The 27,404-nt window shown below is 35.1% G+C and overlaps 1 protein-coding gene across 8 annotated transcripts in view; it reads left to right on the top strand.

The window, feature by feature from the left end:
• CEP57 (centrosomal protein 57) overlaps positions 1 to 27,404 on the top strand; it is an 80,707-nt gene that overhangs the window by 38,223 nt on the left and 15,080 nt on the right. For 6 of the 8 annotated variants that reach the window (XM_072616394.1, XM_072616395.1, XM_072616392.1 and 3 more), the window contains 4 exons: positions 7,284 to 7,400; positions 9,672 to 9,749; positions 13,912 to 14,019; positions 27,113 to 27,190. In XM_072616394.1, the coding sequence (XP_072472495.1) occupies positions 7,284 to 7,400; positions 9,672 to 9,749; positions 13,912 to 14,019; positions 27,113 to 27,190 (381 nt within the window). The remainder of the gene's footprint in view (positions 1 to 7,283; positions 7,401 to 9,671; positions 9,750 to 13,911; positions 14,020 to 27,112; positions 27,191 to 27,404) is intronic. The other 2 variants (XM_072616400.1, XM_072616397.1) reach the window with 1 other exon arrangement.

Below are 27,404 nucleotides of genomic sequence, written 5' to 3'. Positions count from 1 at the left end.
AGATCTCAGTATGATTGAGGCAGTGCTCATGCAGTGATTAAGGCTAGGTAAGAAATAAGGCAGAGAATGTCCTCTTTATCTAGTAAAAAAAAAAAATCTATCTGGGAAGGAAAGCCCGTAGGATTTCTGGCTGAAACAAAAACAATTGCTATTTACATTCACTCAGAGGCAATCAGGGCCCAAGTAATGACCAAGTAGGCCCTGGCCTGGGACTTAATTGTTGGACAATCTATGAGAACCTGAGTAATTTGGCTTTAAGGCGGTCCTTAAGGGAAAAAAATTTTCAAAGATCAAAATTTACATTTCTTTGGGCAGAGCACCCAAAAGGTGCTCCAAAGGTGATACCTTTGTGGACAGAGGGGGTAGATTTGAGGTTTTGAACAGTAGCAGTAAAATGGAAGAGAACCTTGAAGAGAAGTCTTAATTTTAGTTTTCATGTATTCAACAAACATTTGAAAACCTACTATGGACATTCATAGCACATTTCCAGATATTATGAAGACTGTCCCAGCTCTTAGTACAAGGACTCTGCTAAGTAAGTGCTTAATAAATTCTTCTTAAAAGTTGTAAATAACAAGTAATAACAAACATATCATTTAAGAACATCACTTTTCTGAGAACACATAGAAAAGCAAGCAAGCAATACCAGTTTGGAAGATCAGAGGGGTCTACGTGGACTAGAGTGATGAAGGAAAGTTTCATGGAACTTGGACTTGGATTAGTGACAAGCAAGTGGAGAAGACAACATAGGGAGCACACAATAAAAGCATCAAAGCCAAGCTGAGTGTGACATGTTGCAGGAACATGGAGAAATTATTCTGGTTAAAATGGAATGTTTAGTTCAGGGACTAAAGGGAAGATAAATTAGGACCAGATTATGAAGACCCTTATAAACTTGACTGAGAAATTTTACTTTTATCCTATATATTATGAAAGTCAAACTAAAGAGTTTGGTTTTTATTCAATGCATTAGTGACAGACACTTATTAAGCACTTGAAATGCTCAAACGTTAAGGAAAATCAAACAAGAGATTCTCACTCTTAAGATTAAAATATGATAAGAGGGACTTAGTAAATCTGTAAATAATTTAAATAAAATATGGTAAATAAATACTTAAAATAAGTAATAATTTGTAATAAAATATGATAAAGCTAAGAATTTTGAGGAAGGAGAAACTTTGTTGGGAATAGTAGCTTCATGGAGGGAAGAGGTAGTTGAGTTTGGTCTTGAAAAAAATAAATTTGAATAGTCAGTTCAGGGTGTAGGGTGGGAAAGAAAGGGTGTTTTAAGTAAATGGAATGGCATGAGCCGAAGCACAGGGCAGTTCAAATTAACAAGCAATCTTTTCTTTAGAACAGTATTCTTTTCTGGATTCCACGGATTGTATAGCTTTACAATTTACTTTGTTCTTCCCTAATTCTTTAGCAGAATGTCTCATAATCATTTTTCTGCCCTCCTGATCTTAAGACACTACTATTTCTTTCCCTGCTGCCTAAAAAGCACATTCATATTTCTCCTTACCTCCCCACCCTCCAGGCATATAACGCATGTGTGTACATACAAGCCCAATAGACCATACTGTCTTCATAATTCATACTTTTAAAAACCAAACTCCTAAGCCATCTATACTAATTGCCTCTCCTCTCACTGTTTTCTCACTCCTTTGCAAGTATGGCTGCTGACTTGATCTCTTAACTCAAACTCCTCTCTCCAAATTTTCCAGTAATTTCTTAATTACCAGTTCTGATAACCTTTTCTCATTCTTATCCTTCTTGACCTCTTTGTAGCACATCAGTGTTGACCACCTATATCAATGGTCAGACTCAGATAGAGATGGCAGCCTGTACATAAGGATCCTTGTCGGCTTCATATTGACTTATTTGAAAATGAAATATTACATTTTATTATATTTTCATTTATTTTGTCAAATATTTCTCAGTTACTTATTAATCTGGTTCAAGCTGCACTCAGCAATGCTGTGGGCCTCTTTCAACATGCAGACCATGTGTTTGATTACTTCTGACCTAGATAATCTTACTCTCTGGATGGATATTCTCCACCTAGTTACTCTCTTCTCTCTGGATTTTGTGATACTGTTCTTTTGTAGATTCATCACCTCCTGATTATAGGTATATTCCAAGGCACTGTTGTGGTTCCTCTGCCCTTTTCTTACTTTTCACTTCAGCTCCCATAGATTCGGTTTTCATTTCTGTACAAATAACTACCAGATTTTGGTCATTTAAAATTGAATGTCTCATAGCCATTTTCAGTTCAGCATGTCCAAACAGAATAGAATCTTTCCCTGAAAACACACCTCTCTTCAGAACCTGCCCTATTGTCAAGGGTAGTATCAGCCCTCCCAAGTCATCGGGTTAATAACCTCAGTGGTATCCTTATCTATTTGTTCTGCTTCATCTCATATATCTAGTCAATTGTGAGATTTTGTCACTTCTCCTTCTACAACATTGCTCACATCTGTCCCCTTCTCTTAATTTATATGGCCACCACCTTAGTTCAGGTACCTCTCACTTGGATTATTGCAGTAGCCTCTGCTCAAAATAAATAAATGAGAAAGAGTATGTATGTATACATATATACATGTATATATGTGTATATATACATACACACACATAGAGAAGAGAGTCATTTTTTGTTCTTACATTGGTTAAATCTCCCCAAGGAGCTGTCTTATTGAATAATTTTAAAGAAAAAAAGGGAAGGAAAGGGAGAAAAAACCTAGCAAAGCTAAATAAAATGTCAAAAAAAAAATGCAGTGTTACACACCTGTGAATCTTTTACCTCCCCAAAGGGGTAGCTCCCTAAATCTAAGAGTGGGGGAGGGGTGATGTTTATTCCTGTAATATTTTAAAATTCACGTTTGCTTGTTTTGTGTTTTTTTGTTTTTGTCATTTATATTGTTTGCATTTTGTTTATTATTTCTCCTTACTCTACTCTGTATGTATCAGCTCATGTAAATCTTGGTTTCTCTGTGTTCATCACATTCATCATTTCTTACAGCACAGTATTTCTTACAGTAATATCCCATTACATATACTACAGTTTGTTTAACCATTCTCCAGTCCATGAGCATCTACTTTGCTTCAGATTGTTTGTTATCACAAAAAGTACTGCAATGAGTATTTTAGAGTATATGAAATTTTCTTCCTACCAGTGACCTCATTGGGATATTACCCTGGTAATGGAAACTGTGGGTCAGAGTATGAACATTTTAGTCATTTTATTTGCATAATTCCAAATTGCTTTCCAGAATGGTTGTACTGATTCACAGTTCTACTAACAATGTAGTAGTGTGCCTATTTTCATACAACCCCATCAACATTAACTATTCTTATTTTTTGTCATCTTTGATAGCTTTCAGAGTATGAGGTTAAAATTTCAGGCTTGTTTTGATTTACACTTATTTCCTATTTATCTTGTATAGTCAGTTCTCGATTTTTACAGATGTCATGTTCCCAGAAAATAGCATGAAACTCAAAAACATGAATGTTAATAAATTGAACCTATGAGAAATAAAGGGTTAGGTTCCCACAACCACCAAAAACTAATTTTTTACTAGAGATTGCTAAAAATACACTTTTCTGCATACAGTAAAACAAAACATTCTGACAATAATTCACTTTTCCTAACACATTACCATAAAATAACCCATAAAATGCAAGGTAGAGGAGAAGCAGTGCCAGACAGGATGGGAGCAGGAGGGGTAGGGAAAACAATGTCAAAAGAATATGGAGGTAAAAAAGTGAAAAGGTCACCTTGCCATCTCTAATATGCCTTGTAGCTCCATGGCTGAACTGTTCCCCATAGAAAAGGATCACGGTGAATCTCTGGCCCCAGTCCAAACTGAGGGCTTCCTATCTGGCGTGGCATGGCCCAGCCAGGTGTAGCTTTCCATGGTTGCTCAGAAACCTGGTGACACTGGATGCCCAAGATGTTGAGGGTGGGGAGTACTTAGCTACTTTTCCATTTATTCAATTCCCTGATCACACACTTGAGAGGTTACTTTAGCACTTTCTGGAGCAGATTCATGAACACTTACGAATACTTCCCTCCTTTTTGTAGATATAAACTTGTTGCATCATGCCTCTCATTTTTTTTCTCTTGGGTTCAAAACCACACAGCTATGGTTCTGAAACTTGTTTCTTGCTCTTTATTCCCACTCCCTTTCAACCATAATCACCTCTCACCACCCTGGAATGGTGACCTGGAACTGGGTAATGACCAACAGAGTTGGCAGATGGAGCCAGTTTCTAATCATACTGCTAGTATAGGGGCCCTCTGTGATCTTTTTCTGCCCAAGGATTCATTGCCGTTACCTTTCTTGGGAATTGGGCTCCCACCATTGTTGCTGCCTGCGTAGCCCACCATTTATTCCAATTCCCCATATATCTTGAATATCTGAGAGAGGAACTTGCTGTAAAGATTACCCCTATCTTCTCCCCCCAGTTGCCTTCAAATGAATTGATTTTGTTTGTACAAAAATTTTTCAATTTCATGTTACTAGAATTGCCTGTTTGGATAATTATGCTGGTCAGAAAAATGTACCTAATTTCCAGAGTAACCCTCTCTTTCTTGGGCTATCTTATCTAGATAATAATACTGTTACTTACTTTTGTGTGTATATCGGTTTTACATTCTTTGTGGCTAATCCATGTCTTGTTTTATATTTCTTTGTACCCTGAGTTCTTAACATAGTGCCTCATAATGGTAGGTACTTGCTCAATAAATATGATGGTGATACTAGTTATTTTTCCACGTAATCTTACAAAACTAGTTTTGAATTCCAGCAAGATACATGTTTTGAAACAAAACTTACTAGGTCAGGTTCACAGAGTGGTAGATGTTTTAGTTTTCATTTTAATGTGTTTAGAGTGATGTGCAGAATCTATTAAATATACTGGAAAAAAGGGAATGTGCATTCAGAAACTATTCATTAAGCCTGTTCTCTCTAAGAGAACCTATAAATCATCCCCCAAAATGGAGGATACTTGGGAGAGAAGACATTCTGTACTGGTTAAAATATAGATGTTCCCATGATTCAGATTCAACCAGCATTTATTTATTTATCAACCTGCTACATACAAGGCAGTATGTGCGCTCTCGCTTGCTCTTTCCCTCTCTCCCTCTCTCTCCCCCTCTCCCCCCGCCTCCCTGTTTTCCTCCCTCCCTCCCCGTCCTTCCTCTGAGACATGTAAACATGGCTCTACTCTGTTCGCTCTACTCTGCTATACATATTTACATACACACAGATAACACTTCTATAGACACAGAAAGAAAAAGAAAGCCACAGATATCAATTATCTGGGTCAGAATTCAGGGTAAAAGTCTCTATTTACACCGCTACAATCCATATGAAATATTTGAATAAAGCCAACATAAGATATAAACAATACTGGAGTACAGATTCTTTGCAGTGCTGAGCAATCCAGAATTACAGGAAGGATCACCAATTTTGGGATTTCAAGACTTCACTCATCATACCTAAAATGCTACTTGTGTCTGGAGCCCTGTACAAGCACGTATTATGGGGATACTTTTTGCTTAAGATCTCTAAGAAAGTATAGGAATTCTGTGGTGACTTTACATCAACAGTAGGAAGGTGTTCCAACACAAAAGGATAAAATGAGCAAATCAAATCCATAAATGTAGAACTGTGTGTATGGCATGGTAGAGACCAGCCTGGCTAGAGCAGAGCTGGAATGAGAAACAAAGTTGAAAAAGCAATGGTAGAGTTAATGGATTTAAGAGTAGTTCTAGGAAGTTGGATTTAATTTATTAAGCTGAAGGATGGAGCAATTTGAGTTTTTTTAAACCCTATATTTTAGGCAGGTTAGTGAGAGAGAATGCAGCTGTTCTAATAGCTCTGTGGAGCAGTGGTATACAACTCAAAATGTAATTAAATTGAATGGACATAAGGATCTCTGCAGGCCTCATTGATTTAGTTTAGAAATGTAATGTTTTTATATTTTATTGTATTTTTACTTATTTCGCTGACAGTTTCCCAGTTACATTTTTATCTGGTTTGGGCAGCAGTAGGGAGTATTGTGGGCCACATGCAGGTTTTGAGCCTAATGTTTGACACCTCTGCTTTAGAAAGTCATAAAAATATTTCAAGTTAAAAAATAGAATATTGTTTTAATAAATTTTATGAGGCTTCCAATTAGAATTATTGTACAGTTTTAAAGGGAAAGGTTATCTAAGCCTGTTTTGTAATTTTACAGATAGGAAACTCAGGCCTAGAAAGACAAAATTGTCTCAGCTTACAGCATGAGTAAGTAAAGCTAGAACTGGAGTCTCTTGATTCCAAATACAGAGTTCTTTCCATTATGCCATAAAGACTGCCAAATTACATTTAAAAGAATGCCTGTTTATATGAGATGGATGTTGTTTCTACATTTAAGTACTTTTTTGAATATGATTCTTAAAGACCATCTTAGGACCATTTTTCACCCTTTACTTTGCTATGTCTTAGAATCAACTAAAAACAGAATTATTTTCTTTCCTAACTAGCACCTTGAGAGCCTTTCCCAATTCCCCCATTTGTTAGCATTCTCCTTCTTCCACATTGCTTGGTATTTACTTTGTACATTTTGTGCTTGCCTAGCCTTGTAAATATGTTGTCTCCTAGTAGAATGTAAGATTCTTGAGGCCAATGACTATCACTGCTGTCTTTGTACTTCCAATATGTAAGCACAGTGCCTGCCTCATAATAGGAATTTAGTAAATACTTGTTGAATTGATTTAATCTTTTTTGGAAGCAGTTTTTTCAAACCTCTTCCTCCTTCCTGAAAACTTAGCATGAAAAAGAAGTTATATATTTCTTTCAAATATGGTTGTATGAATAATAATAAATAACCAAAACAAAAATGTCCTTGAGATATTGATTATATGGGGAGAAACTATTGAAAGCATATGTTTTTGTTAATAATTCATTTAAGATATAGCATAGCACTATTTATCTTTGCCTACCCTTCAGGACTTAGGAATAACCTTGGTCTGTGCAACAGGTTTTCAATAAAGATGGCATTACACCATTAAGCTATAATGTGTTAAATGAAACCCACATTTTTCATCTTGTAACTGATCGTTTACCTAGAGTTAAAATTATCTTCGAATTAGAAATTTATAGTTAGCTTTTTACTAACTGGCAGAAGATAAACATGCATTGTATTTTATAAAACATCCATAGATATTTCTCTCTGTGTTTTGATGGTCACATTTTCAATTTTATTTGGTTTTTGTTTTTTCTGATGTTCTTTTCCAGAATTCAATAGAGAGAGACCAGCAGCAGGGTCAAATGCATGTTGAGAACCAACTTGAAAAACTAGATATCCTTGAGCAGGAATATAACAAACTTACTGCCATGCAGGCTCTTGCAGAGGTCAGCAAATGATTTTGTCTTCATTAGAATAAAATTTCCTTGTTTGCAGAAGGGTATTACTGAGTATTCTTCTTCTCTAGCCAAAGGGATGTAAAGAATCTTAATAGAAGGAAATGCTCAGGTATAGGAAAATTGAAAAATAAATTTGTAACCCTAATTTAAGAATTACTTCCTAAGACCATTGGGAGAAATTTTTTTTAGCACATTTTGAAGTTGATACTTTAAAAATATAACAAATAAGATTTTCCCTGGGTTTTTTGCTTATTGCTTATTGTCAATAATACTGATATCCCAGGTTCTGGTTTTTTATCAGGCACATATTTACCTTTACGCAGAAAAATCCTTGTTTCTTATTTGCAGGCTGCACTCATGGCCCTATCCAGCCTTACACAGATGCCTGCCATTGATTATAAAGAAAGTTTAGAGTAGAAGGTTCCCAGAGTGTCTACCCCATCATTAACAAGGGAACAAGTACAGGACTTAGGGCCAGAAGAAGTCACCTCTTTTTCAGAGAAAAGAGAATGCTAAGAATTGAAAATCAGAGGAATGCCCATCAATAGGGGAATGGCTAAACAAGCTGTGGTATATGGTTGTGATGGAATATTATTATGCTATAAGAAATGACAAGCAGGATGTTTTCAGAAAAACCTAGAAAGACTTACGTGAGCTGATGCAAAATGAAGCGAACAGAACCAGGAGAATGTTGCACACAGTAACAGCAATATTGTACTGTGAAGAACTGTGAATAACTTTAGCTGTCCCCAGCAATACAATGATCTAAGACAATTTCAAAGGACTAGTGATGAAGAATGCTGTCTGCCTCCAGAGAAAGAACTGGTACTGTTTGACTACAGATTGAAGCATGCTATTTTTCATTTTTTTTCTTTTGTTCTCTTTCTTTAATTCGAATGTTCTTGTACAAAATGACTAACATAGAAATGTTTTACATGATTGCACATGTATACCTGTATATGATTGTTTACTGTCTTAGGGAGAGGGGAGGAAGGGATAGGATTTGGAACTCAAAACTTTTTTTTAAAGTGTTAAAAATTGTTTCAGCATATAACTGGGAGAAAAAATATATACATATGTGTAGGTATGTGTGTGTGTATATATGTATATATACATTTATATGTATGTATAAAGATTATGCTTAAGATGTTAATAATAAAATCAACTCAAGATTTTAAACCTCATGTATGTCTATATAAAAGCTAGTTTAAAAGTTTGAAAATGAGTTAAGCAGTAGTTTTATATGCTCGATATCAAACAACTAGTTGAACTATTTTCAACAAAGATATTGGTCAGTATAGTAATCCTGTGCAGACATTGCATTTCGCATATTTTACTTGGAAGAACCAAAACATTTTCTTACATTGAAAATACAAGTTAAGCAAATATTCCCAAAGTTTTTAAATCACTTTGGTCAGAAAACAAGGCATTTTAAAGATGTTTTAAAATAGCTGTTTTAAACACTTTAATTTGATTCTTTTAATGACAAGCTCCTTTCTGGCAGGAACATTTAAACAAAATAGTCACTTGTTAATAGTGGTGTGACATTCAGTCTTTTTTTTAGAATTGAAATTTTACCTTGCACATAAGGTTGTCCAACTTGCTGAAAAAACTGCTGCATTTAAGTGTGATATCTTCATAATTTTCCATCTGCAGAAACTGTTCTAAAGGTTTGAAGTCATTTTTTCTTAAAGCTTCACCTACGCATTTTTCCAACTGCTAAAGAAATAAATTGGTGCTATGACATGGTTAAATTACAAATCAAAACAAATCAATAACCTTTATACTCAAAGTTTTACAAACATTTTTCTATGAAAATTTCATAAGAATTTATAAATATTACCATTGGTTCTAATAAGAATAATAATAACCAAACCATATTTATGTACTACCTTAAGATTTATGTCAAGTCTTAAAGATAGATAATTATAATAAGTCATTTTGCCAGTAATAAGACTTCTTCCAAGGAGGAGGGGAGAAAGATTTGTTAGTGTTAATTTGTTGTTTTTTTTTCTTCTCAAGTTGCTAAGCCAACTTTATGTTGAAAGTAATAAATTTAAGGCAAAAGTTAAAAAAAGCATAGAGGAATCAAGGCAAATCCATTCATCACAACAGAAAGCATAACAAAAACAAACATCCTACTGAATAATAATGGGTCATCTGTATTACCTTTGTGCCTTAAAATTGTAATATTGGTGGGTAGCAGGAAGGAGATCCAATTTTTTGCTTCATTATTAATCCTTTTTTACCTATTACTAGAAAAAAATGCAAGAACTAGAAGCAAAACTCCGTGAAGAAGAAAAAGAAAGAAAACGCATGCAGGAAAAAGCAGCCCAGGTATCTACAGTTAAAAAAAATAGAAAAGATTCTACTCTTCTTTGTTTAGAAAATCATGTTATGTATACATATAGTTAATAAAATGTTTACCTTTTATATATTAACCTAAAAGTGCTTACAACTTGTTTAAAAGACAATAGAATGTTCATCTCCTATAGTATGGATGTTGAGTAAAATTACCAGAATCATAACATACTAAGAACAGCCTTATGTTTGTTTGTTTGTTGTTGTGGAAAAGTTATATGCAGAGGCACAGTATGAAATTCATAGCCTAATTAGTTAGATCATAAAGAATGATTAGTTGACTTTTTAATTTATGATATGAGTAGCTCTCTGAAATAAAGTGGTAGGTATACTTTAATAACCATGTTGAAACACTGCTTTGGCATGTACTTATAAATAGCTCCTGCTGAAATATAACCATGTTTTGGGTTTGTCCCAAAATTTGTCCCATTTATGTACCAGTTAGTAACAAGGTAACCAAAACTTTTTTAGGCACTGGCTTTTGGTTTGTTTTTTTTTTTTTAAAGGTAATCATGCCATCCAACCAGTCTTTCAAGCTTTTCCTCAGTAACATTTTTGGATGAATGTACTTAATGGTTGCTGAGATTTCAAACACTTCTTCAGTAACAGAATTTTTTAAGAACATTTTCAAGTTTTTTAAGAATTTTCCAAGGCTTTCCTTGGATTTGCTGTCCTAGGATGTCTGAGCTGTTAGAATTTTATCTTCCTCCTTCATAAGACCATAAAAATTTTATGGGGAATAATTTTCTGACAAGCCTTTTAAGAACATAGTCAGAATATGGGCAAAGGAAAGCTGGTAACATGAGATTTCGTGTAAGAAATAGGTCCGTAAGAACAGTTTGTCTCATCTATCTCAGCCAGCTCTTTTCTGTCTTTGTGGTTTCACCTGGATCTGGGGTTGAGCTCTCAGGGGGTCCATAGTCTGAACTAACTCAACAACCAGATTTAGCCAGAGTTCTTAAGGGGCTTGAATAAGTGACTTACAGTTAACTTAAAGAGCTGCAATCTATTTCAGAGATGAAGCTTCAGTATTCTGCCTTTTTTTTCTTCACCCCGTTTTAAAAAACTTTATTCTTAACTTAAACACCAAAAAAAGTATTTCCAAATACATAGTATTGTAGAACACAAGAGTGTTGTACTTAACAACTATTTTTAGTATATAATACATTCAATACATTACTTTAAAAGCAGTCCTGCTTGTCTATGTATCCTTCAGTTCTGTGCATTTCTTTAAATGTTTCAATAACACACTCTTATCTTTTTTTGGAAGGGCATCACTATTGTTGATTGCTGCCCCACCCCCTCTTCCTCACATGAACATTTTTCATCTACCCCTTTCTTCCCATTACAAAAAAAACAAAACACCTTTCTATCAAATAAGTGAAATAAATCTATACAAGGAGGAAACAAGCATTTATTAATCACTTACGATGTGACAGGCATTGTACTAAGCTTTACAAATATTATTTCATTCAGTTCTCACAACAACTCTGTGAGATAGGTACTGTTATTATCACCATTTTACAGTTGAGGAAACTGAAGCAAAAAGTGATTAAGTGACTTGCCCAGGATCACACAGTAAGAATCTGATTAGATTTGAATTCAGATTTTCCTTATTCCAGGCACAGTGCTCTTATCCACTGTACCACCTAGCCAGGATAGGGTGGTGTCTGAAAATATGTATCATTATGTACCTTTAGATGGCACCTCTTTGTCAGGATGTCACCATCCGGATTCATGTTTGATCATTGCTATGACCCAAGACCTTAAGGCTTTCAAAGATGTGCTTCTTTACCATGTTGTGGTTATAATATAAATTGTTCTCCTAGTCTGCTCACTTGATTTTGCATCAGTTTACAGAAGTTTTCTCAAGATTCTCTGAAAACATTTTTTATCATTTCCTCCAAGGCAACAGTATTCCTTTACATTTATATGCCATATTTGTTCCATTCTTCTTGTTGATGAGCACCCTCTTAGTTTCCAGTTCTTTTCCTTTTAATTTCTCCTTTAGGGTTCACCATTGGAAAATGGACATAAGAAAAGGCCTCCTGCATAAGGAGAGATTTATCTAAGTCTTGAAGCCAGGGGGGCAGAGATAATGAGAAAGAGAATTCCAGGTATGAGAGACAATCAGTGAAAAGGCACACAGATATAGAAGATATGGTGTCATGTGCAAGGAATAGCTAGAAAATCAGAATTACTGAATTTTTTAGTACAAGGAAGGGATAAAGAATAGAAAGAGTGGAAAGGTGTGAAGGTTTTAAATGCCAAGGATTTTATATTTGATCCCAGAGGTAATAGGAAGCTACTGGAGCTTACAGAATGAAGAGTTGACATGATCAGGATTGCCCTTTAGGAAAATCAGTTTGGCAGCTGTGTGGCAGATGGATTGGACTGAGAAGACTTAAGGCAGGTAGGCCAATTAGGAAGTTACTACAGTAGTTTAAGCATGAGGTGATGAGGGCCTTTATCTAGGGTGCTGGCAATGTCAGTAGAAAGAAGGGGGAAAACTTAGCAACAGATTGGATATGTGGAGTAAGTGAATGGATCACAGAAAACATGTGTAGTAGTGGATACTTAGCAAATGGAGTGAATCCTCCCTGATAATTTGGAAAGTAGTCTTCTAAACTCTTTATCTTCTCTAATAGGGAGACCAGTTTTCACTTAGTACATATATATTCACTGATTACCTGTGGTACACTGTGCCAGCACATTAGCCTATTGGCTGGTAAAATGATTTCATCACTCCTTTTTTTAAATTTAGTTGAATTGTTTTTTAGCTTTGATTTCATTGTAGTGAGAAATATGCTTCCACGACATCAACTTAAGGGAAATGCCTTCTGCAGTGAAAAGTTAAGTGACTTGCCTTTACAGGATTTGAACCAGGCTTTCCTGATTTCAGTCATGATCCCAGCTCTGTTCACGTACATGCCACCTTCTTGTATCCTCTGTCCTTCAAAAATTAAGATCAAGTTTTTCTGGGGCTATACCTTTACCTTAATACACTGATAACCCAACTGTATTCATGTTTGTGAACTGAGAAGCCCTAACTTTGATAGGTCACCAGGTGGTCTCTTGAACTTTCCTCCCAACCTAATCTTCCAGATACAATTGATTAATGATTTTATCAATGTCCTGATTAGCTGAAGATTGTAGTCACTAGTGGCCTAAATGAAAGGTATTTCTTAGGAAAATTTCTAAATTGGCTCATATTCCCCATTGTCCTCTTTCCTGTTACCTGTTTACACATAATTTAATGGTCTTTATAATTATATGGAATTTTAAAGAGAGGTAGACATTTCTTTTGTATTAATAGGAAAGAGAAAATGCTCAAACATGTTTGTAGCTAATGTAGTTCTTATTTCAAAACTCAGTTTCATAAAAGGAACTGATTAAAAAAAAAAAAGAGGTGAAGTATCCGTGATTAAAATAGTAAGAAAAAAAAGAGTAGATAATAAAACAGTGATGATAATTAGGAATAAAATGCTGTATCGCCAAGGCAGTATTCACAGCACTGGTGGTGACTATGAATATGCCAGTGTAGTTCTCAATCACAAAATATAAAAGACTCTATATAGAAGGCAGAAGAAAAACATCTATTTCAACACCAGAAAGCCAAATCCCAGAACCAGAAAGCAAAATCCATCTTGGTGACCAAGAAGTTAATAAATATGATCACAGCAAAAGGCAAAGCCATTCTCAAACCTCCCCTCCCCTCAGCCAGGGCCTTCTCACTGTCAGCTGTCACAGTGCGTCAGTTGACCTGTGTTCTTTCCCCTCTGACCTGATCCCACTCACTTCCTCCTGGTTCCGCTTCACCCTTCCTGTACCACCTCCTCAGCAAGCTCTTCCCACTACATGTGACCCAGACTTCCAGCTGATCCAAACAGATCATATGGACTTTTAATTAATTAATGAGAACTATCTTTCCATTTTAAATTACTATTACAGATGCTGAACATATATAACTGTTTTGCAGATATGTTAGCACAGTTATGGCTTTGATCCATTTTAGTAGTTGATTCTGATGATTCTTTTTTATTGTCAGTGACTTTTCTAATTTTTGGTTGTCAAGTCATGGATTTGTATGATAGTTCCCACTTTTCTTTGTAAAAAACTAGTCTTTTATATTTTCCAGTTGCAGACTGGAATAGAAACAAATAGACAGTTGTTTGAAGAAAAGATACCATCGTATTCTACCCATACAAGAAGAATGAAGAAAAAGAAAACAAAACAGCCAGACAAGGTAATGGGAGGAGCCTTATTAGTACTTTTTCTTTTTAAAAAAATTGTTGATTTATTGATTTATTTTTCATTTTTAACATTTACTTCATAAGATTTTCAGTTCTAAATTTTCTCCCCCTCCGAAAGTCAGTATGCAGTCTGATATAGGCTCTAGGTATACATTCATTTTAAACATTTTCACATTAGTCATTGTTTAAAAAAAAAAAAAAGACTTAGACCCAATGGAAGGAATCACAAGAAAGAAACAAACAAAAAAAAAGAGCAAATAGTATGTTTCAATCTGCATTCAGACTTCAGAGTTCTTTCTCTGGATGTGATTAGCATTTTCCTTCTTGAATCTTTTGTTAGAGTTGTCCTCAATCCTTGCATTGCTGAGAAGAGCTAAGTTTATCAAAATTAGTCATTGTACAGTGTTACTGTGACTGTGTACAATGTTTTCCTGGTTCTGCTCACTTCACTCAGCATCAGTTCATATAAGTCTTTCCAAGTTTTTCTCAGGTCTGCCTGCTAATCATTTTTTAAGAAACAATAGTATCCCATTACATTCATATACCACATCTTATTTAGCAATTCTCCAGTTGATGGGCATCCCTTCAATTTCCAGTTCTTGGCCACCACAAAAAGAGGTGCTGTATTTTTGTACATGTGGGTCCTTTTCCCATTTTTATGATCTCTTTGGAATACAAATCTAAAAGTGGTATTGCTAGGTCAAAGGGTATGCCCAGTTTTATAGCCTTTTGGGCATAGTTCCAAATTTCTCTCCAGAAGTAGTTGGATCAGTTCACAACTCCACTAACAGTGCATTAGTGTTCCAGTTTTCCAACATCTTCTCCAGCATTTATCATTTCCCTGTTTTGTCATGTTAGCCAATCTGATAGTAGTGATACGGTACCTCAGAGTTGTTTTGATTTTGCATTTCTCTAATCAGTAGTGATTTAGACTTTTTTCATGTTAGTCCTTATTTTTTTTAAAGTTTATTTTTGTTCATCTTCTTTTTTACATTACCACAATTTCCCCCAGTATTCCTCATCTCCGAGAGCCGTCTCATATAACAACTAGCATTTTTTAAAAGATGATGAAAAAGAAGAAATTTTAAAAGTAAAAAAATATATGCAGTGTACATCATTTAAGGACCATCTTTGCCCAGTTTATGGGCAAAGGGACTACCTTTTTTCTAGTTCTTGTCACAAAAATTGCTGCTATTAACATTTTTGTATATTTGGGAACTTATCAATGGCCTCCAAGCATAACCCTAATAATGGAATTGTTGGATGAAAAGGTATAGGCATTTAGTCACTTGTATTTGCATGATTCCAGGTTGCTTTCCAAAATGATCCTGCTGATTCACAGCCCCACCAATAATGCTCTGGTGTGCCTGTCTTCCTACAACTCCTCTAATACTATTTTTTTCTCTTTTGTCATCTTGGCTTTTTAGGGTGTGAGGAAAAACTTCAGGATTGTTTTGTTTTACATTTCATTTATGATTAGTAATTTGGAGCATTTTCTCATATGGTTGTTAATTTACAGTTTCTTTTTGAAAACTTGTTCATATCTTTTGATCACATATATTGGGGGGGGTGTGAGTAGGTGGGTGTTGATTATTTATACATCTTAGATACTGAACCTTTATCAGAGAAATTTGATACGAAGATTTCTTTTTTATTCAACTACTTCCCTTCTTATCCTAGGCACGTTAATTTTGTTACCATAAAAGCTTTTCAGTTTCATGTAATGTTTTCTTCTATTAAATTTTCTGTAATTATCTCTGACTGTTGTTTGGTTATGTCTTGTATCTGTTGCTGTGAAAGGTATATGATCTGGACATAATTAAAATGGAGAATTTGTAGGAATCAATACAGTCAATCTCCCCTCCACAAAACTCTTCCAAATAGATGTGGAAAATGCACAAGACCAAATCCTAATTGGGGAAATAAAAAAAGTTCAAAGGGAGTCATTTGTCCAGCCTACTTCAGATTAGGGAGAACAGGCAGAGAGATTTTTCAGCAGTAAGAGTTGGTAGAGCTAGGAGCATGCTGTATAATGAAACACTCCATTGTTCAGAGAGAAGCTATGCACCAGGGCAAGAAGGATTTCCAGATCCATGATGAGCACCTTGACAGGGACAGGTGCCAACTGGCAGCTTTCTTCCCACTACCCAGTTGCAAGTTCACAGATCCAGAACAGAGTGAAAAGGAAACTTGTACCTGAGGGAAACATTCTTGGATAGAGAGACCCTGACCAGTGTACCATGGAAGGATGAAGTTCAGAAACAAGTATCAGCAGTGTGCCTCAGACCCTAGAATCAAATTAAGATCTTAGTTTCTGCATCTATTCCAGCCTGTACAGGAATGAGCAAGGCAGGAATTAATGACTCAAAGGGAGCCTACAATTCTCTTATTCTGAACCAACAGAGCTTCCAAGCTGACTGAAAGGGCTGAGTCCAACAACAGAATACTCTTGCTCAGACCCTAATTCAGGTTAGGAACTTGCAGAGCTCAGACAAGGGAGGCAGTGATCAGATTTTGCTCAAGACAAGCACATTTTAGATGCATTGAAAGCTTGTAGGTCTCCAGCCTGTCCCTTAGATCCTAGAAAGACGCAGATCTCAATACCTCAAAAAAACAGCAACAGAACCAACCCAGACCTTTCCTCTGGAAGTGTAGCAAAGTCTAACCCATCATCAAATCTGATAAAGTAAACTAGAACAATGAGTAAACACAAGGAACCCAAAATAATGAATTGTGGTTACAGGGATACTCAAGATACAAATGCAAAAAAAGAATTACTGTGAAACATTTACAAGCAATCTCAAATAAAAACATAGGTTGAGCACAAACTCAACAAGAATTCCTAGATGAGCGTGAAGCTAGCATTCTTCAAAAATGATTTTATAAATGGAATAAAAGAGCTTCAGGAGAAAAGTAGAAAAGAAATTAAAGCAATGGATGAAATAATTAGAAAGGGAATTATCTTCTTGACCCAAGAAGTACAAAACTTTGTCCAAGCAACAAACTCCCTGAAAATTAAGAGTAGAATAGAAGCCAAGGACTCCATGGAGCAACAAGAAATAATAAGACAAACTTTCAAAAGGCTGAAAAAATGTAAGTTGTTTCATAGCAAAAAAAAAACTGACCTGGAAAACAGATTGAGGAGGAAAAAGTTGATAATCACTAGACTCTAAACACCATGACCATAAAAAGAACTTAGACATGATATTTTTAAGTCTTAAGAGAAACTTACTCAGTTCTCTTAGAACCAGAGGATGAAGTAGACAGAGAAAGGATCCACTAGTCATTTCCTGAAAGAAACCTCAAAATGAAAATTCCAAATCTAGAATTTCCAAATGAAAGAAAAGATACTGCAAACAGCCAGAAAGAATTTAAGTACAAAAGAGTCACAGTCAGAAACATGCATTACAGCAGCCACCACCATAAAGGAACTTGGAATACAATATTCTAGAAGGAAAAGAATATAGGCTTACAGCCAAGAATAACTTACCCAGTAAAACTTAGTGTAATGTGACAAGGAGAAAAATGGATCGATAATGAAATAGAATCCTGCCAAGCCTTTTTTTTTTTTAGTGCTCCACAATCAGTTCCATATAACCTAGATTTTTTTCTCCTCCCTCACCCTTCCCTCCCCAAGACAGCATATAATTCTATAAAAGTTCTATACGTACATTCCCACTGAATACACCCTTACCTTAGTCATGTTGCATACAAAAATTAAAATGAATGGGAGAAATCATAAAACAAACCAAAACGTAATATAAAAAAACGATCTGCTACATTCTGCAGTTGAATTCCATAGTTCTTTCTCTGGATGTGGAAGGCATTTTGCCTTAAAAGACCATTGGGAATTTTTTAAGTCGTTGCATTGCAATGAAGTTCTAAGTCTACCAGAAAAAATCCTCACACACTGTGGTTGTTGCTGTGTACAAAGTTCTCCTGGTTCTGCTCCTTTCACTCAGCATCAGTTCATATGAGTCTTTCCAGGACTCTCTGAAGTCTTCCTGTTCATCATTTCTTATAGCACAATAATATTCCATTACATTCATATACCACAATTTATTCAGCTATTCCCCAAATGATGGGCATCCCCTTGATTTCCAGTTTTTGGCCACCACAAAGAGAACCGCTATAAATAGTTTTGTACATGTGAAATCCTTTCCCGTTTTTATGATCTCTTGAGGATACAGCCCTTGAAGCGATATTGCTAAGTCAAAGGGTATGCACATTTTTGTAGCCCTTTGGGCATAGTTCCAAATTGCTCTCCAGAATGGTTGGATCAGCTCACAGATCCACCAGCAATGAATTAGTGTTCCAACTCTGCCACATCTTCTCCAACATTTATCATCTTCCTGTTTTGTCATGATAGCCAGTCTCAGAGTTGTTTTGATTTGCATTTCTCTAATCAATAGTGATTTAGAGCACTTTTTCATATGACTATAGATAGCTTTAATTTCTTCCTCTGAAAACTGCCTGTTCGTATCCTTTGACATTTATCAATTGAGAAATGACTTGTATTCTTATACATTTGACTCAGTTCTCTATGTAGTTTAGAAGGCCTTTATCACAGACACTAGTTGCAAAAATTCTTCCCCAGTTTTCTGCTTCCCTCCTAATCTTGGTTGCATTAGGTTTGGTTGTGCAAAAACTTTTCAGTTTAATATAGTCAAAATTACCCATTTTGCACTTCCTAATGCTTTCTATCTCTTCTTTAGTCAAAAATTCTTCACTTCTCCATAAATCTGAAAAATACACTATTCCTCGCTCTACTAATTTGTTTATAGTATCAGTCTTTATACCTAGATCATGTACCTATTTGGACTTTATTTTTGTGTACGGTATCAGGCATTGGTCTATGCCTAGTTTCTGCCACAGTTATCCAGTTTTCCCAGTAATTTTTGTCAGACAGTGAGTTCTTATCCCACAAGCTGGGGTCCTTGGGTTTATCAAACAGTAGATTGCTATATTCATTGACTACTTTGTCATGATGAGTACATAACGTATTCCACCAGTCTGCCCTTCTGTTTCTTAGCCAGTACCAAGTGGTTTTGATAATTGCTGCTTTATGATACAACTTGAAATCTAGTAGAGCTAGGCCACCTTCCCTAGCATTTCTTTTCATTAGTTCCCTTGATATTCTGCACCTTTTGTTCTTTTAGATGAATTTTGATATTTTTTCTAGTTCTAGAAAATAGTTATCTAATAGTTTGATTGATATGGCACTGAATAATTAAATTTAGTAAAAAAGTTAATTTAAGTAGAATTGTCATTTTTATTATATTGGCTTGGCCTCCCCATGAGCAACTGATGTTTTTCCACTTACTTAGATCTGACTTTATTTGTGCGAAAAGTATTTTGTAATTGTGTTCATATAGTTACTGGATTTGTTTTGGCAGGTAGACTCCCAAATATTTTATAGTGTCTACTCTAGCTTTAAATGAGATTTCTCATTCTATCTCTTGCTATTGGGCTTTGTTAGTAATATAGAAATGCAGAAGATTTGTGTGGGTTTATTTTGTAACCTACACCTTTGCCAGCATTGTTTATTATTTCAAGTAGTTTTTTGCTTGAATCTCTGGGGTTCTCTAAATATATCATCTGCAAAGAGTGATAATGATAACTTAGTTTCTTCTTTGCCTATTCTAATTCCTTCAATTTCTTTTTCTTACTGCTTACAGCTAACATTTCTAGCACCATATTGAATAATAGTGGTGATAATGGATATCCTTGTTTCACCCCTGATCTTATTGGAAATGCATCTAGCTTATCTCCATTGCATATGATACTTGCTGAAGGTTTTGGGTAGATAACTACTTATTATTTTATGGAAAGTTCCCTTTATTCCTATGTTTTTCCAGTGTTTTTAATAGGAATGGGTGTTGTATTTTGTCAAAAGCTTTTTCTGCATCTGTTGAGATAATCGTGTAGTTTCTGTTAGTTTTGTTGTTATGATTGTTGTTAGGAATGCTATTAGCTTTCCTAATATTGAACCAGTCCTGCATTCCTGGTATAAATCCTACCTGATCATAATGTATTATTCTTGTGATAAGTTGCTGTACTCTTTTTGCTAAAATCTAATTTAAAATTTTTGCATCTATATTCATTAGAGAAATTGGTCTATAATTTTCTTTCTCTGTTTTGGCTCTTCCTGGTTTAGGTATCAAAACCATATTTGTATCATAAAAAGAATTTGGGAGGACTCCTTTCCGAATTTTCCCAAATAGTCTCTATAGTATTGGAATTAACTGTTCTTTAAATGTTTGATAGAATTCACTTGTGAAGCCATCCAGCCCTGGAGATTTTTTTTCCTAGGGAGTTCATTGATGGCTTGTTCAATTTCTTTTTCTGAGATGGGGTTATTTAAGTATTCATCTTCCTCTTCTGTTAATCTGGACAGTTTATATTTTTTGAAATAATCATGCATCTCATTTACATTATTGAACTTATGGGCATAAAATTGGGCAGAGTAATTTCTAAATAGTGTTTTCATTTCTTCCTCATTGGAGATGACTGCCAAGCCTTTTTAAAAAAAAATTGTTATTCATTCATTCATTTATTAGAGGCAGTCAGGGTTAAGTGGCTTACTCAAGTGTCACACAGCTCCTAGTAGGTGTCTGAGGCCAGATTTTAACTTGGGTCTCCTGACTCCAGGGCCAGTGCCCTATCTGCTGTGCTAGCTGGCTACCCTTGTTCATTTATTTTTAACATTTTTTTTAAATTTCAGTTTTGAATTTTCTCCCTCTGCCTTCCCCCTACCCATTGAGAAAGAAAAAAAAATATGTTATGAGTTATACATGTGAAATCATGCAAAACATATTTCTATATTAACCTTGTTGCCCAAAAAAGTCTGCACTCAGATTTCATCAGTACTCTGTCTGGAGGTGGCTGACATTTTTCATTACAAGTCTTTGGATCATTGGATTGCTGAGAATAGCTAAGTCATTCACAGTTGATCATTATACAGTATTGCTGTTACTGTGTACAACATTCTCCTGGTTCTACTCCCTTCACTTTGCATCATTCATGGAAGTCTTCTCAGGTTTTTCTGAAACCATCCTGCATATCATTTCACAGTATTATTTCATCACAATATACTACAACATGTTCAACCATTCTCCAGTTGAGGGGCATCCCTTCAGTTTCTAATTCTTTACCATCACAAAAAGAGGTGTCATAAATATTTTTGTATGTGTAGAGGGCCTTTAATTTTTTTTTTTAATCTCTTTGGAATACAGACCTAGTCAGTTAGGCACAGTTTTATAGCCTTTTGATCATAGTTCCAAATTGTTCTCCAGAATGGTTGGACCAGTTTCCAACTCCACCAGCAGTGCATTAGTATTCCAGTTTTTCTATATCCCCTTCATCATTTGTCATTTTCCTTCTCTGTCTTGTTACCCAGTCTGATAAGTGTAAAATAGTACCTTGGAGTTGTTTTAATTTGCATTTTTCTAGTCATTGGTGATTTAAAACATTTTTTTATGTGTCTGTTGATAGCTTTCATTTCTTCTGAAAATTTCCTGTTCATATCCTTTAGCTAATTATCAACTAATGACTCATATTTTTATAAATTTGACTCAATTCTCTATATATTTGAGAAATGAGGCCTTTATTATAGAAATTTGCTATAAATTTTTCCCCCAGTTTCCTGCTTTTTTTCTAATCTTGGCCGCATTGGTTTGTTCACAACCATTTTAATTCAATATATAAAAATTATCCATTTTACTTTCCATAATCCTCATAGTCTTCTGCTACTACTTCAGGTCTGTGTCCTTCTCTGAAGCTTATAATTTTAGTTGATTCTTGCTTTGAGTACTGATGAGATTACTTTCTGTGATCGTCCCTGTCTCTTGTTTAGTCATAACTTTTTCTCTTATCCACAGGTTTGTGCCCAACTATCTTGGAGTCTTCCAAGCTCATATTGGTCTGATCAGCCAAAGTTGGACCCATTATACCTTGACCCCAATATAGTGGTATCATCTTGGTCCTCTTCAAGAATGAAGGACAACCACTGTTGTGTACTTAATCTGTTCTACTGATTCACTACTCTACTTCTTAGCATAATACCAAATTGTTTTCATGATTACTGCTTTATAATATAGTTTAAAATCTGGTACTGCTAGGTAGTGATTCTCTTGCTATTCTTGACCTTTTTGTTCTTCCAGATGAATTTTACTATTTTTTCTAGCTCTATGAAATGATTTTTTGGTAGTTTGATTGGTGTGGCCCTGAATGAGTAAATGAATATAGGCAGATCATTTTTAATACGTTAACTTGAGCCTACCCATTAGCAGTGAATAGTTCTTGAGTTGTTTTCATCTGTCTTTCCTGTGCAGAGTGTTTCATAATTGTGTTCATAGAATTCTCAGGTTTATCTTAGCAGGTAGTCTTATAAGTATTTTATATTGTCTGCAGTGATTTTAAGTGGAATTTCTCTGTCTCTACCCCATTAGACTTTGTTGGTAAAATATAGATATGCTGGTGATTTATGTGGGTTTATTTTATGTCCTGCAACTTTGATAAAATTGGTCATTGTAATAGTGGTGATAATGGGGATCCTTGATTCACACTTGACCTTATTGGGAAGTCTTCTAACTTACTTCCATTAGGTAATGGTTGGTGATGAATTTAGATGTATACTACTTATCACTTTAAGGAAAGCTTCATGTATTTCTATGCTTTCTAAAGTGTAATAGGAATAAGTGTTGTGTTTTGTCAAAAACTTTTTCTGCATCTATTAAGATAATCATATGATTTTTGTTGTTTTTGTTATTAATATGGTCAGTTATGCTGATAGTTTTTCTAATATTGAACCAGCCTTGCATTCCTGGTATAAATCCCACCTGGTCATAGTATATGATCTTTGTGGTACATTGCTGTAATCTCCTTGCTGGTATTTTATTTAAAATTTTTGCATCAGTATTCATTAGGGAAACTGGTCTATACTTTCCCATTTTTACTCTTCCTGCATTAGGTATCAGCACCATATTTGTATCATAAAACAAATTTGGTATGACTTCTTCTTTGCTGATTTTTCCAAGAATTAATTGTTCTTTAAATGTTTAGTAGGATTCTCTTGTGAATCCAACTGGTCCTGGGAATTTTTTCTTAGAGGAACTCATTTGTGGCTGTCCAATTTCTCTTTCTTTTTAGTAATTTTTAATAGTGAAGATTAAGAATCTTAGGGAATCCATACCAATTAAACTATCAGACAATTACTTTCTAGAGCTGGATAAAATAATATCAAAATTCATTTGGAAAAACAAAAGGTCCAGAATATCAAAGGGACTAATGAAAAGAAATGCTTGGGAAGGTGGCCTAGTGCTACCAGACCTCAAACTCTACTATAAAGCAGCAATTATCAAAACCACTTGGTATTGGCTAAGAAACAGAGAGGTAGACAAGTGGAATAGACTTGGCACTCAAGATGCAGTAGGCAAGCAATATAGCAACCTTCTGTTTGATAAACCCAAGGACCCCAGCTTCTGGGATAAGAACTCATTGTTTGACAAAAATTGCTGGGAAAACCGGATAACAGTGTGGCGGAAATTAGGCATAGACCCATACCTGACACCGTACACAAGAATAAAGTCCAAATGGGTACATGATTTAGGTATAAAGATTGATACCATGAATAAACTGGAGAAGCAAGGAATAGTGTATTTATCAGATCTATGGAGAAGGGAAGAATTTTTTACTAAAGGAGAGATAGAAAGCATTATGAAATGCAAAATGGATAACTTTGATTACATTAAACTGAGAAGTTTTTGCACAACCAAACCCAATGCAACCAAAATCCGGAGGGATGTAGTAAATTGGGAAAGAATTTTTACAGCTAAGCTCGGGGATAAAGGCCTCATTTCTAGAATATTTAGAGAACTGACCCATATGTATAATCATACAAGTCATTCCCCAATTGATAAATGGTCAAAGGATATGAACAGGCAATTTTCAGAAGAAGAAATTAAAGCTATCTATAATCATATGAAAAAATGCTTTAAATCACTCTTGGTTAGAGAGATGCAAATCAAAACAACTCTGAGGTACCACATCACACCTATAAGATTGGCAAACATGACAGAACAAGAAAATGATAAATGCTGGAGAGGATGTGGGAGAGTTGGAACACTATTTCATTGTTGGTGGAGCTGCTAGCGCATCCAACCATTCTGGAGAGCAATTTGGAACTATGCCCAAAGGGCTACAAAAATGTGCATACCCTTTGACCCAGCAATATCGCTACTAGGACTATATCCCCAAGAGATCATAAAAATGGGAAAGGGTCCCACATGTACAAAAATATTTATAGCAGCACTCTATGTAGTTGCCAAAAACTGGAAGTCAGGGGGATGTCCATCAATTGGGGAATGGCTGAATAAATTATGGTATATGAATGTAATGGAGTACTATTGTGCCATAAGAAATGATGAACAAGAAGACTTCAGAGAGGCCTGGAAGGACATATATGACCTGATGCTAAGTGAAAGGAGCAGAACCAGGAGAACTTTATGCACAGCAACGACCACAGTGTGTGAGAGTTTTTTCTGGTAGACTTAGATTTTTGTAATAACACAAGAACTTCTTACAAAAAAAAAAAATCCCAATGGTGGTTCTCAAGGCAAAATGCCTTCCACACTCAGAGAGAGAAATATGGAAGTCACTCACATAATGTAACAGATCATGTTTGTGTATGTGTATGTGTTTGTGTATCATGTTCTGATTTGTTATACGATTTCTTTCATTTATTTTAGTCTGACTACATAGCATGACTATAGTGAAAATATACTCAATAGGAAAGTATATGTAGAATCTATACGGAATTGTATGCAGTCGTGGGGAGGGAAGGGGGGAGTGGGGGGTAGGTGGGGGGGGATAAAATCACAATTGTATGGCAGTGATTGTTAAACATTAAAAAATAAATAAATAAATAAATGAAAGAATCTTAGGGAATGTTATCTTAAAAGTTCTTTGGAGGGAAACGTTGGGAGAATTCTACTGAGTTGCTGGCTCTTCTCCACCATCTTGGCTTTGCCTCCCAGCTAAACTTTCTCCAAAGTTTTACCTCCAAGTATTCTGGATTAAAAAGACCAGAGGTATGTAGAGTCTTTGAAATTCAAACACAGAAGTTAAGAGAAACATAAAGAGGTACATGCAAATGAACAATCAAAAATGACTGCAAGGATAAACTTCTTACATTCTTACATGGAGACATGATATACGTGACCCCTCTGAACCTTATCAGGGTTCATGGAGTCAAATCAGACAAGGCCTTAGAGCAACTCCTTTATATGTTTTGATGATTTTAAAAGAATAGAGAGGGAAGAAGAATACACTAGGGGGAAAGGAAAGATTAGTTTGGGGAAATTATCTCACATAATCAGGGTAGGAAAGTAAATAACTACAAACCACAGTGGGGGAGATTGAGTGAGCAACTCAACCACATTTCAGCTTCACTTTCTGAATTGGTCAGAGAAAAGAATACACACAAAGTTTAGAACAAAAATACATTGTACTCAATGGGGAAATAGGGGGGAATTAGAAAGAGAACATATTAAGAGGGGAATTAGTTTAAGGAAAACAGACTCTTAAAAATGTACAAATATAGTTATAAAAGCTGTTTGTGAGGTAGAAAAGAATTTTAATTTGAAGGAATATCTACAGATTGAGTAAAGACTTAACAGGTTATGTTATACAAATGTGATGGATTATTATTGTGCTGAAGAAATAATGTAGGGAGGGTTTCAGAGAGAATTGATGCAGAGTAAAGTGAACAGAAACAGGAGAAAAGTTTATTTGATGACAATGAATATGGTAAAGGCAAACAACTCTGAAAGAATTAGAAACTCTTATCAGCATAATGACCAACCATGATTCCAGAGAGCTATTGATGAAACTACCTGATAGAGAGATGAAAGAATCTGAGTGTAGAATTTAGACAAAAAAATTTGGGGGCATGACCAATGTGGAAGTTTGTTTTGATTTGTCTATACATGTTTGTAATGGTTTTCTTTTTCTTTGTTCTCAATTAGAATTTAGGACCAGAGTAAGGAGGGTTTTTACTGATTAAATAATAATGTCTTTAAAATTTTAAAAAGGCTATATGATCTTTTCTGATTTCTTCATTAGTATGATCTTTTTAAAATTAGGATCACAAATGTCCAATTTAGAATATATGTGGAATATGCTATAAATTGTTGATGTAGACTGAGGGTTTTTCTGTTCTCTTCCATTGAGCTCGTTCTCCTTTTTAAACCATTACTGGATTGTTTTTGTTGCTGCTGTTTTATAATATTGTTTGATGTCTGGACATGTTTTCATCATTTTCTTTGATATTCTAGATCTTTTTGTTTTTATTTTATGAAGTTCTGTAGAATATCCCTTTATTAATTTGATTGGTGTTGTTTTAAAACTATAAATTAACTTTGATAACTGCCATTTTTATTTTGGTATATTTGCCCAGACATAGCACTGAATATACTTCCAGCTGTTTAAGTTGTTGTTTACTTATATACTGAGTATATTCAGTGCTATGGGCTGTGCAAATTGAATCTGGGAACTTAGTGGTGCAATGGATAGTGCCAAACCTGAAATCGGGAAGACTCCTCTTCCTGAATTCAAATCCTACCTCAGACACTTACTAGCTGTGTGACCCTGGGCAAGTCACTTAACCCTGTTTGCCTCAGAGTTCCTCATCTGTAAAATGAGCTAGAGAAAGAAATAGTGAACTGCTTCAGTATCTCTGTCAAGAAAGCCCCAAATGGGGTCATGAAGAGTTGGACACAATTTAAATGACTGAACAACAACTTTAAATTGAATCTATTTAAGTATTTTGTATGCTTTGGTAAATTGATCTCTAGATATTTTATTGATTTTTTTGAGGTTTCATCTTGTAGTCTTTTTGTTTCAGAAAAATTTAATTGATGGCTTTTATTCCATATCACATTCATTTTAAAATATACCTTTTGTAACAAAGATAAAGAAAATAAGAAAAAAATTTCTCAAAAATCAACATGTCATATATAATATAGGCAACTCTAAATTACAGATAAATGGATAATTGGTTCATTGCCTTTTTTTTTCTTGACCTAGAAATCTCCTAGGAACCATTTTCATATACAGCCGCATTATAGATTGTGCTTGGCTGACATGCCGTTTGTAGCTGGAAAGGTAAGTTGGATAAAAATTGTTCTCTTGCTGGAATCCTAGTACTTTTTTGAAGCTAAGATCTTTTTATTAGAACTCGTAATTTTCGTGGTCTGCCAGAGTATAGGGGGATTATTTTGCTTCTGCTTCCAAGAATTATCTCAGTGTCCTGAATATAGGAACTACAGAAGTGGAAGGGGAAGGGGAGTCCTTAGGACATAAAGGAAGAAGCCTTTAA

The sequence above is a fragment of the Notamacropus eugenii genome, chromosome 5, assembly GCF_028372415.1.
Source record: "Notamacropus eugenii isolate mMacEug1 chromosome 5, mMacEug1.pri_v2, whole genome shotgun sequence".
In the NCBI taxonomy this organism is placed as follows: domain Eukaryota; kingdom Metazoa; phylum Chordata; class Mammalia; order Diprotodontia; family Macropodidae; genus Notamacropus; species Notamacropus eugenii.
Note: the sequence above shows the minus strand (reverse complement) of the source record. Positions and strands in the feature narration are given on the sequence as shown.